The sequence below is a fragment of the Strix aluco genome, chromosome Z (assembly GCF_031877795.1).
Source record: "Strix aluco isolate bStrAlu1 chromosome Z, bStrAlu1.hap1, whole genome shotgun sequence".
Lineage (NCBI taxonomy): Eukaryota > Metazoa > Chordata > Aves > Strigiformes > Strigidae > Strix > Strix aluco.
In genome coordinates, this window is record NC_133971.1 from 82,096,251 (window position 1) to 82,108,796 (window position 12,546).

Sequence of the window (12,546 nt, forward strand, 5' to 3'; positions counted from 1 at the left end):
TCATGAGACATCAAGGCACTCCACCGAGTTAAGGTTTCTCATAACACGCATACCTGCATAAAATAAAAGCTGTATGATAAGAAATGGTTAAGGAAGAGACTTCAACGAGGATCTGCTATAGAATACTCAGACTCAGTTCTTGATGCAAAAACTGCAGAAGAAGTATAAACTGGGCTGCAAATGATTCACCCTACTTCAAAAAAAATCCCCAAAGTGACCTAAGTGCACATTATGCAGCTAACACACTCAAGCAGAACCAACACTATCCTTGTGGAGTGGTCCCTTTATCAAAGAAAACTTCTGCTTCTTTTACAGGATACATGCTCACACAAGAACATGTGTGTTTAAATCCATGGATCAATGGTAGTAAAGAAGAAATGCTATCCTTTTAAGGAGGATTATCTCAAAGCCTTCTTGAAACAGTTTCAGATAAGACAACCGTCATGAGACTTGATTTCATCTCATGAAACTTCCTTCAAGAACCAAGTTAACTTCTACCCCAGAGCATTTAAGAGAGGTTTCAACCCTGCTGAAAATCTAATGAACTTCCTCAAGATTCATTCGACTATGTTTACATAGTTAATAAATAAGATCTACAGAAATTCTAGAATACAAAGAAGATCTACATGTTTTTTTAATTAGAAGAACATTAGAGGAAATTAGACTCCACAAGAACTCCCACTCGAAGAGTGTTTTCTTCCTTTTAACAGAGCTACCTCTTGATTACTTAAGACTCAGGGTCAGAATTTGGCAGCCAGATAGCTTACCTGTATACAGACAACTAAAAAAACACAACCACTAAATAACGATCTCTCCAAAACCCAACAAATCCAACAGGAGAATAGATCTCAAAGAATATAGCTAATTGGAAGTTGGCTGCCTTTACAACACTTTCAGTGGTGCAGCAAATATACTGGTTTTGCCAAATGTTCACAGAGTTATCTGAGCCAGTGCCCATAAGTAAAAGCTTACATGTACAATAAACACAGACAACACATTTCATTGAGCTGCCACATAAGCCATACTACAATTACAGTCCAGTTTGTATTTCTGTATAACTTGACCACTGCAATCAAAGAAATTACATTAAGGAGATAAACCACATTTATTCACCTTCTGCTGCTCCTGCTTTTTACTTTTTGTTCTTTGTAGTCAGCATTTGTACAATTTTTCTCAACTTTATCTGCTGTGATGAAACACAGGTTTTAAATTCCAGCCACATTGGTTTATCACTTTTAAATTTAAAACAACTAACAGATTGGTATGATGAGACTTAGGTACTGCATGTTTTTATAATCAAATTAATAAATGCTATACCTCCAAGTTCTTTTACGTTCAAGATGGCATTCTGGAATGGCACCGCTTTTATACTAAAACCTAAGAATAGAAATAAAGAGTATTAGTAAGTTATTTGTTAAAAAGGCCATTTGAAATCAATTGCATACATTCAGAAAAGACTATTTTCTTCATCAAAAACCAGGATTTTGCACGTGAAATTCTGTTTTGAGATGATGTTTAAAAATATCAGTTGAGGGGGAATAAATAAGTATGAGCAATGAAATTTGTAACGGTACTACTGAATGGCTGGCACACATAAAATTCAGCACAAAACTTCCATCCAGGTCATCTACCATTTGCTAAGGAGTTAGTATAGAATATACCTTTATAAAATAATTTTTTAATGCATCTGTAACTCAAGTTTAGATTTTAGACTACCATAATATGAAGTGATGCTTCTGCAATTTTTACAGGTTTTGGTTATGCCTAGAGTATTAATCCTGTCTATAAATGTTATTAACAGATTGATCCTTTTACAGACCTAAGTGGTATGTATTAAAATGATTACAAGCACACTAGAAGCGTCTATGAATATCCTCTACTAGCCTGTTATACGCTTAAAACTAAAAAACCTTTTTAAAAGTGGTATGTTTTCCCTTAATTGAAAATTCAGACAGCCAAGAGAAAGGGAATCTGAAAGACTCCCAGCAATACATCAGCATACTATATACTAAATTCTGCATGTTTAGTACATACGCATGTATAAGTGTATATAATACTTTATATCAGAAAAATTATGTCTGCCCTTTCAGCATAGTGTCCAGATAGGCATTAGATTTATTTCCATCTAGCACAAGCAGTTTCAACATGACTACATACCTGTGAACTGAGTAAAGAAGTTTTGAAAAAATGTGTTTCACTCCAAGTTTAATAGCTATCATTTAACAGAAACAAGATATTTTTTATTCCAGATCAGACCAATAAGATATTCCAGTACTCCAGTCATGGTCAGTGCTAAATGTAGTAGAGGAAAGTACTAGGAAATCTGAAGGGAATAATTATGAAATATTTCTGTTGTTGTCTTAAAACAAATCCTAAACTCTTCCTAGAAAGGAGAAAAAACTAAATGGACCTGAGTGGTGTTGATGAGAAAAGCAAAAATACAGGTTATCCTTTGAAAACTGAGTGGAGAAGTTGTCATGTTGTATTCCTGGATTCTCAACAATATTTTCTGACATAGCAAAATATGGTACATATGGGTAGATTTATTACAAGATGAATAGCCTAGATATGCATCATTTTGGTCTCGATGCTGCCTAGTTTTCTCCAGAGTCCATTTTTATTCCTCAGGTTGCCTAACTAAATAATGGTATTTTGTTGCAACTATCTATAAACATGTAAGAAATTTAATTTTTAAATTAATCATATTTCCATTATTTCCTTTGATAGATCTATACTGCTATTTACATTGCTACTTCTTTCAGGGTCTAAAGCGTTAAAGCATAATTTGCACTAATTACAGGTGAACTCTAAAGATAAAACTCAGAAGAGGGGGGGAAAAAGAAAAAAAAAGGCTGAACTACTCTACAATTTCCATCTAACTTTTTGAGTTATGCATTGACACCTTCTCCACGTAATGAAGTGTCAGGTCTCTTTAATATTCCCAATAACACCAATGTGAAGGCAATGGGTTAATTATTCATAGCAGAAGAAAACTGGTATTTTCTTGTACCTGTTTTACTTTGTTTACTTGCAGTTGTATTAAATAATTTTATGCTCTTGTAATTTAAACAAAGATACACTGAAGACCAGTTAGGGTTGCTAAGGGACAATCATAAAATTCAACCCCATGAACCACAGCTACAATATAAAGCCATGTAACTATAAACACAAGTTACTCACACACCACTATCTGTTCCCTCAGCAAATCAACCTCAGTAAATCGCTGCGGCCACAGAACCAGATTTCTTCCATCTCTATGATCTAATCTGTCCTCTTTCTGAACTTTGCAGCCAGGTATTCCTTTTCCTCACTCCACATGTTTGTTTCTGTTTTTTCTGGTGCTGTTTTGTTGGAGGTTTTTTGTTTGGGGTTTTTTTTGTTGTTTTTTTTTAATCAAAATACCCTTTTCAGTATTAGGCATTCTGCTTCATCTGCATCAGTATGCATACCCAAACTTTTTGGACCTAAGATACATTTTAACTGTGTTTTTGTGTCTGTTTCTATGTATCTTCTCCATGCCACAAACTTTGTAAACTGATTCTGTGATCTCAGTCTGCCCTTACTACATAAACAAGCCTTTTTGCTGATCTAAAAAGAAAGGATTATCACCAGAAATAAACATTTCCATTACATTTATTCTTTTGGTTGCTAGCATATACCACAAGACAGTACCAACCAAGTATGAGATGAAATAAATCCCAACTTAAGTTTCAGAGCATCACTGTCCCATTCTATTTTAAAACACATCCTCCTCTTTTCTGTCCATATAACAAGACTGCTTAAAAAACGTAAGTAAAAAAGAAAGAAACCTTTCAATGTGTGTCTGTGCTACTGCTACTGTATGTTTCCAATAGTTCTACTTCATTACACCACGATTTGTCTTTAAACACATTCCAAATTGTATGTTTTCATGGTATGGATATTCCCCAATGTATGACCAAACACTGAAAGAGTCAGTAGTGGCAACTTCAAAGCAATCCATTAGGTACTTTCAAAAGCAAGATAACTTAGCTGAAGTTCTCTACCACCTTTGCTAAAGGTGTTTCAAACTCAAAAGTTACCTTTGGGCAACCTTACAGCACACCATGGAATAAAGGCAGCATCCTACCTGTGGTAGACACTATGTTCTCCGGGCTTTCACTGCAAAGCTGTGACAGAAGACTTGTCTTGCCAGAACCAGTGAGGCCTATGCAAACCAAGTCATATTCGGGTCGTGGTGGTGGCGGTCCCTTGCAGCAGAGTGCTCTAAAACACTGCCAGGGTAGGGAAAAATAAACAAAACAAAAAGAAATTACATTTTTTTGCAAATGTTTATTCCCCAAGGTTTTAAAAAAAACAAGTTTATAAATTTAAAGGCATTGGAGAGAAGAAAATTATTATTACAACTTACTGCTTTGACAAAATCCACAATAATAGACTGAGACCACCTCAACTAAAATCTAGAACAGCCTTATATGAAAACATAAATATACCTGTTAGCTTTTCACCTAAACCTCATGGAGCTGGATTGAGGAAAGTGACACCCATTTCCTGAGTGGCATAATGCAGTTACATATGCATGAGTTTGCTTCCTGTGCTAATTTCATGCAATACCTGGTGTGAACATCAAAGCAGCTCATGAGCAGCTGCTGGTCAGGCTCTCCCTGTTGTTACAGGAAAGAATCAGAGAACTTTGCTCCACTGATATCTTTCCTTGGCTTGCTTTGTCATGTGTTTTACCTTACAATATCAGCTGTTGGAGAGTACAGCTTGTAAAGAAATAAATTTTGCTGGACATAGCTCTAGTCAAAAATAGAGAGACTCCTCACTTTCTCTGGAACAGTATAAATTAATCACAATATAAAGAATAAAAATTGCTCGCACGAAGCCTGGAGTTATGCTCACGTCTCTTCAACAGTATTGCCAAAGTAGGCCAAGCTCATCCAAAAGGTCCTTTAAGCCTTTAGTAAGGTTCATCAGACCTTTCTTTATATGTAACATGGAAAAGTTTTATGTAAAAATCTAAAAGCGTACTATTCTGGGAAAGCTAGGAAGTTTGTATTTAAGGTATAGGGTATCGTTACCCAATAAAGTCCAAGATAGACCTCCACCACCCCAATATATATACCTTTTTCCCGCCAAGTCTGCCACCTTCGTATCAGAGGAATACATCTGCTATAACAAGGAAGGGAAAATATGTTTGTGCAATCACTCCTCTCTCACACATTCTGTCTTTACATAGTCCCAGCTCTTTTTTTTCCATCTTAATCACAAGCCAATCACTGCATTAGGTAGAGAAATCCAGTCTTTACAACCTTAACCTACTTCATCTACACAACTACCCAGGATCTCTCACTGAGCGCTACTAGAAGAGCCGAGAAACTGAACAGATGTCAGTAAGGCACTGTTGCAAATAGTGAGGTCTGGCTCTGTAAGCAAGTCATCCAAAGAGAACGTGATTATAAAAAGACAGCTCACAATGCAGAACTTTTATTGGATTCTTTCCATATAGATGGTAAGTTATTACACATGCTGCCAAAACAGTCTGCATTGGTTTAAAGAAGCAAAAGATAAGTTCAGGGAAAGTTACAAAATTCCTTCAACACCTTTTAAAAATATGAAAGGAAGTATTTTAGGAGTAAAAACATTTACAGTAGTAGTTAAACTGAACAAAGGCAACAGATTTTAAAAATAAAAGTTTTGCCTCTATTAAAATTTGATTCAAAAAATATTTTTTCAAGAAGGTTTGCCCTTATATGTGTGTCCATAGCTAAACAGAGTAAACGTGCCTCTCTTTATTCACTGATGTCAGTTTATACTTATCTCACAGATTCTACAGCAAATACTCTACTCTGGTACTTAAGTGAGAAAGGCCAATTGAGTCCATTGCACAACATAAGCTCCTTCAAACAGAGTTTCCACTTAATGGGTATCAGGCTGAAGGCCACATAAAATTCTTCAAAGCTTGCCAGAGCTCCTGAGGCTGTGTCAGGCCCTTTGCAGCCAGTCTTGAAAAAGAATTCAATTTGTCCCCATCAACACAGCATCTTTCCAACACCTTCTTGATGTCATATTAAAAAAAATAGAGGAATAGATGAGCTGATGAAGTCTGTGCTTCTCTCTGTCCAGACAGCGTGTCAGTTGTTATGCAACCAGACACAACTGTCATGGCCCTGACTTAAGAACTTAATAACCTGCAGTTCTGTCAAAGATAATTATTGCTCTTTGTAGAACACATATGGAGGCTCTGTGGGTGACAGAGGGGCTCCACAGTCTGGTTTTGTGAAGTTCAGTATCTCTTCAGTGCAGATTCCTTAAGTCTAACTTAGTCTGGAGAATCTTTACATGGTGTTGATGAAACGTATGATCAAAAATCCAGGTCAAATTGCATGTCCAAAGCAGCATACATAGCCCTGCCATCCACTCACTCATCCTTCACCAGTAAACACAGTTAGGTATGAAAATTCCTGAGATACAGCAGACACAGAACCCCAGCAGACAGGGAAATGGCTCCCTCCAGACCACTCTCATACTTTATGTGATATGATTCCCCTATCTTTGTTATGTTTGTGACTTTGTTCTTCTGCAAGGCTAATTTCCTGCAGTAGACATTTTTGTTTGGTTGAATAAAAACAGACTTTAAATATTCTAGCTTCAAAAAGTGCTGTGTATAGCACTTACCACTGGATGACATGAGAAATTCTACAGCACCTTTTAGGGGATACTTGGAATAATGCATTTAAATTTTATGTACTTGTTTTGCAATCCTCCTTACTCAAGCTCAGTGAACATCTCTTCCATTGGAAATATCACTATACAAACAGTCTGATCACTGCCTTCCTGTTCTCTCAGCAGCTTAAAAGTTCCTTGGCCCCTAACAAAGTAAAGGCTATTTAAGCATTTATAGAGACTAAACCTCTATTGTCACAACTTTGGCAGCTGCATCTAGTAGCTGTACAAGATCTGTGGAGAGTAGAAAATTCAGAGGTCACTGACCATGCAAATAAAATTACATCCTATATTCTGCTTTTGATTATGGACAGGAAATGTGTCCTGAAATATTTTATAAAGCATGGACTAGAGCTACACCATTATTTCAGACGTTGCCACGTATTACAGTACAGTCTGAAATGTACAGAACTGGAAGAAATGTTTATTAATATCTGAATCTCCTGATATCCAAAATACAAATCTATCAAAAACATTGAGAGCTGTTCAATTCACAACTAGCACTCAGTCCTTTCCAAAACCGGCGTACTTTCCACTCCATTTGGGCAACCCAAAGGGCATAAGAGAAACCTGAAATAACAGCCTGGCTGGTCTTGAAACATTTGTCAGATATGGACCTAGAAGTCTCTTTGATTTCACAAACCTGATTTGCTTGATGAGTGACTGTCGAATAAAAGGCTGCCTTTTAAGTATTATAAAACAAACTCCAAACCTAAATGAGGCCACTTGGAGGGAGTGCTGGAGAGGACAGAAAGAAAACATTTGACTACTGCAAATATAGGGCCAAGCAGAGCTACCTGGCATAGTCACTGAAATGTTGTGCAGGCTATGGCCATGCATTTCAGCCCCACTGCTAGCAAAAAAAAGGAACATTTTTTGGAGTCCTTTCATCCTATCAGGGTAAGACCTTACTGGCTTTAAAGGGAGAGACATGTCAAACAACGTGTCAGTTTTCGTTATTTTTAAGAACATCACACTGAAAACTCTTTATAGACATTGCATGGGGAGAAGAAGCAGGCAAAGAAAGGCAGACAGGGAGAGTCAGGAGTTAATTTACTATTTTTTAATGAACAAGCAGACTTTAAAGTACTGAAAATAAATGAATACAGTATCTTGAAAAAATGGATGCATTTAGCCAGTTTTGGAAAAAATTATTTATCTAGAAGACTATGAGTAATTAGGTGCTGCAGTCTGCAGAAAACTGCAATATTCAGCACCACTGCTACTTTCATTTTATTTGCATGTGGGCATGCATGTTGCACATGCACATGTAATCATATACATGACTATGTATGTGGAATGAATGGAATCATATGTATATGATTATGTAATGGAAGGAATTAGCCAGTCCTACTCCTGCTTAGAGATTTCTATCCCAACCAAATGATTCCAGTTTTAGGTAGATCAGTATTTGAGCTGACAACCCTAGACAGTGTCCCTTTAAAGCCCTACAGAGATTTCTTCTGGGAAAAGCATTAAATATTGTGTCTATAGCTGGTATGGCCAAGACTTCTGATACGTGCCACTCAGAGATCACAGATTGAAGCTTTGGGCAGCAAATATCCCTGAATTACTACTCTCTCCAACACATTACACTGCCTCCGGCCATTGAGTCTGTCTTTGCCTACTCACTGTACTTCTCATTTCACTCTCTTTTTTGGGGTGAAATACTCCATTATTTCTGCTTTGTTCTGGACCCATCTCCTGTCTGTTTCTTTTATTGCCACTATTTAATAGGGACAAACGGAAGCAAGAGATTTTATGCTCAGTTGGTTAAACACACACACTCTCATGCAAAAATACCCTAAGTTAGTACAATATTAATGCTAACAAACCAAGCATTCAGAGCTCTTGAAATCCAGAATTAAGGCTGAAAGATCAACCATAACTCTGCTCCACTTCCCTCCCCCTCCTGCTTACACTTATGAATATGGTCTCCCTTTGCATTTTATTTTTCAGTTGAAGTATCTTTGAACAAACAGACCTCTAGTACCCAGCACACATTTATATCCAGAAGGCTAGTTAATCATCCGAAGCTGCTGATGAAACCTCAGTGAGATTATTTTTAAAAAGTCAAATTTACACACAGCAGGCTCTACAGCTCTGATGTTGTACGAGATCACACAAGCACAAAGCAATCTCAAACCTTGATGAGATAATGTGAAAGGTAGGGGAGAAAACAAGGCACTTATAATACTAAAGATAGGAAACAACTGGGGACAACATTGGTATAACTGAATGCAAATAATAAAATACTCAAGGTACCTGAATGAAATTACACACAATTAGGAGAGAGGGGGGGAAAGGGACATATAAAAAGACCTGAATTTTATGTGTATGAATTTTATCTCTATGAATATTTTATGTTGTACCAATGTTAAATTGGTACAACAGAACCTATGCATTTGACCATGTGAGCTAAAGCTGCTGACTCTTCAGTTTCCATCCTGCTGCACAAGTGGTTTTAGCACTACAAAAAAAGGGAGGAAGAGGAAAAAACTACCAATTTTAAGGCCCACAACCAGTGACACTGCTTTCTTCTCTTCAAAACATCATATTGATAAAGTTCATCTTAGTCGATATGACAAGAGTAATATGGGGACAAAACCTAACAGATTGCTGTCCATTTTGAGGCTACCAACAGAGATGAATGAATACTCACATAGCCACTGCGATCCCAAAGTGATGTTCCGCACAGGTGGAAACACTAAAAATCATGACTAGTCACCTTTTCTGACAGCCCACAACCTCATTAAACAGTGACTGCTATACTCAAGCTCCTCTGTCCCAATACAGATAATGATCCCAACTCCAGTAGAGGGATCCCAGCTCAAGGACTGCTAACCTACTGCACCACTCCCTCCACAGGACAAAGTACTCCTTCAACCTGGCTAATCTTCATGAGCGCATGCTCAGCCCACTGATTGAACCCAAAAGCACTCTTGCTCTACATGTGCCCACACATCTTCAATTTTATAGCAGTCTGTGCTGCAGCAAGACAGACAAGTATATGGCACTGAAGACAGGAGAATATAAAATGGGACAGAGGGAAACAAATTCTCAATTAAGTGAGGCAGTTTTACAAGCAGAGTCCTGGTGAAGTCCTACCTTAAGGAAACAGCAACATATGGTTTAGAGCAGGAATCTCAAATTCTCCCTTCTGACCACTAAGAAAAGAAATACATTTGGATTCATGGGTTGAAATTATTCAACAACCCCTGCCAAAAACTTCTTGGTATTTCAGAGGAGCCATGCTTATGGAGTCTCAAAAAGAGCAATCACAACTCAAATGACTTTCGACATCCCTGTGTAGTCACCAGCTGAACAAGACATAAGACACAGGCCTACCCATTCTTCAACATATTTGACAAATCCCCTACTAGTGGAGGAGGCTTGGAGGAAGTAAGGTCAAGAAAAAAGAACTGGCTGACTTCTGACAAGCCAGATACGACACTGCTGTTCAGAGCGTATCACTTCAAAAGACTTCATGGTCATGCTGCATTCTTCCTTTGAGTGATGATAATACAATCACAGTGGGTTGGATCCTGTCCAAAATCCAGAACAACTTTTGGATTTCTCAAGAAAATAAAGTCTTCACTAGCTCAAGGATTAAATAAAGTTTTCAACTCAGTTTTTGGTGGTCAAGCTGCTGGCTGCCACATTGCACAAGGATGAAGGACAGTATCTTTGTATAGCAATTGGGCGGAAGGCAGGAGCTCATTTGTTTTGTCTGGTTTCAAAGGGACTGCTCTGGGGTGAAGGCTTCACCCAGAAGTTCAGGGTTTTAGGAACCACAAAAATTCGATAAATGCAGTCAAAAACATAACTTCCCTGGAAGCAGCTGTAAAGCAACAGAAGTCCTTCACCTACTATCAGCCAAAATAAATCACAAAATCTCACGTCCAAAATGGGAAATGAACCTCTTTGACCTTAATCTCTTCCATGCTCCTGATAAATAAAAAGGCAAAACCAAATTATGACTCTCCAATCCACTCAGACTGTGCTTGAAGAAAACATGAAGAAAAACAGCATCAAGTTCTGGATATACTCAGATATTCAGTGCAGTAGTATGATTTAAAAGCCTACATAAAATAGAATAGCACATGGCTATGATAAACCAATGCTGACTCAGCAAAACAGTTAAACATATGCACAAGTTCTACTCTGAACATGAGAAGACAACCACTCACTTCACTGCAGTGAAGCTCTGCAATCAAGCTCTAAGAGGGTTGTCGGACACTTTCTAGGTTAAGTGTAGAATTATTGCTCAAGTTGCTTCCTCTCTGACAGTTTGCTTTCCATTTGTTTTGCTGCACAAGAGTAACTCATCTCTTTCAACCCATCAGTCCATTAACGTTTAACAGCAAGAGACAAAAGCAACAAAAAAGATGAACTAATGTCTTTGCGGTTTGTTTCACATCCTAAGGAAACACAACCATACTAATAAAGCCTGAAGAGTCACTGAAAATACCAGCAACAAGGCAGTAGCCACACCACTGAAATGTGCAGAAGTTAAGGATGTAGTTCCTCCTGTCACTTCTGATTTCTAGTAAGGATGAAAGATACATAGAGATTATTTTTTTTTTTAAATATCCCCCCCCCCCCCCCCAAAAAATAAATGTTTAGAGCTTTCAGGCTTGCTAAAAGCTATTCCTTTACAGTTTCTGAGCCAAATCATAAAAAGCTTTTCCATGATGTGTTACAAGGTTTGAACACTTTTCTTTTGTTCAGCATAGCATGAGTAATTACTTGTGTTCTATAAGCTCACATGGGATCACAAAACCAGAAACAAGCAAAAAGACCACTTAGTGTTCTTTGATTTTTCTAATTAAAGCTGACTACATGTCACCTAAATGCAACAGCACACTTGGTTCTTTCTTCTCCCTGAGAACTATTTGGTACACAAGACCCTGGACATCCATATTTGATATACATGGCACACACAGTATTACTTCTATAAAAATATAAAAAAGAGGATTTATGGAAACAGTACAGTGATATGCCCAAATGGGTCAAATAACCTCAATGGAACAAAATTACAGAAATACTTCAGGTACAAACAGAAATCCAGATGTACACTAGATGAAGAGGAAGGTAAATGAAGACTTGCATTGTATTTCATACATTAAAAAGAATAAGAAAAGCTACTACTGCTGTCCTACTCCAAAACTGCTAGGCAAATTTAAAGTACACTAGAAGAGTAAAACCCATCACCAAGTGTGAAGTGAGATTTCTGAAAGTTACAATACAATACGTAGCAAAAAGTGTCTTTTACATTTTCAGATAAATTAAACACATTCATTTGAAAAATAGTTGAAAAAAGCACAAGGAATGGCCAAATATGACAAATAAGTGTGCCCTCATGCGCTGATAGCCAGAAGATCTCAAGGGGGATTCAGGTGATACCAGTTAACGCATCCCTGAGAAAAGTAACAAGATCTGAATTCTTTCACCCACTGTATCAGTAACATTACAGAAACAAACTCCAGAGAACTTTTTCCACCCAGCTTTAGCCCATACTTTCAGAGTTGCTGGGCAGCGTCATAATCACAACTAAAAGAAAATAGCTCCTGGGCTGCATGCATGTCTCCGAGTATCAAAAGCAAAGAAACCGAGAGAAACTCCAAGTGTGTTTTATGGGAAAAAGAAGAAATCTCTAATGTTTACTTAAGGCAAAATGTTTCCTCTGAGATTTAAGCCCCACGATATGTCTTGTTCTTTCTTAAGAAAGATTTCAAACTAACATTTACCATCAAATCTGAGAGAAATGAGGAGAAATGTCTTAAGGACAACAGACCAGACTGTTTTCTATAAAGTCCGGTCTTACTGAGCATGTTC

The 12,546-nt window shown here is 37.5% G+C and overlaps 1 protein-coding gene across 7 annotated transcripts in view; it reads right to left on the reverse strand.

Annotated features, from left to right (window-relative positions):
- Positions 1–12,546, reverse strand: part of ARL15 (ARF like GTPase 15) — a 227,988-nt gene that overhangs the window by 141,970 nt on the left and 73,472 nt on the right. For all 7 annotated transcript variants that reach the window (XR_012621585.1, XM_074812239.1, XM_074812237.1 and 4 more), the window contains 2 exons: positions 4,109–4,253; positions 1,318–1,377 (listed from right to left, as the gene is read on the reverse strand). Coding sequence is in view for 6 of the 7 variants with exons in the window: in XM_074812239.1 (XP_074668340.1) it covers positions 1,318–1,377; positions 4,109–4,253 (205 nt within the window). In the remaining variant the exon portion in view is untranslated. The remainder of the gene's footprint in view (positions 1–1,317; positions 1,378–4,108; positions 4,254–12,546) is intronic.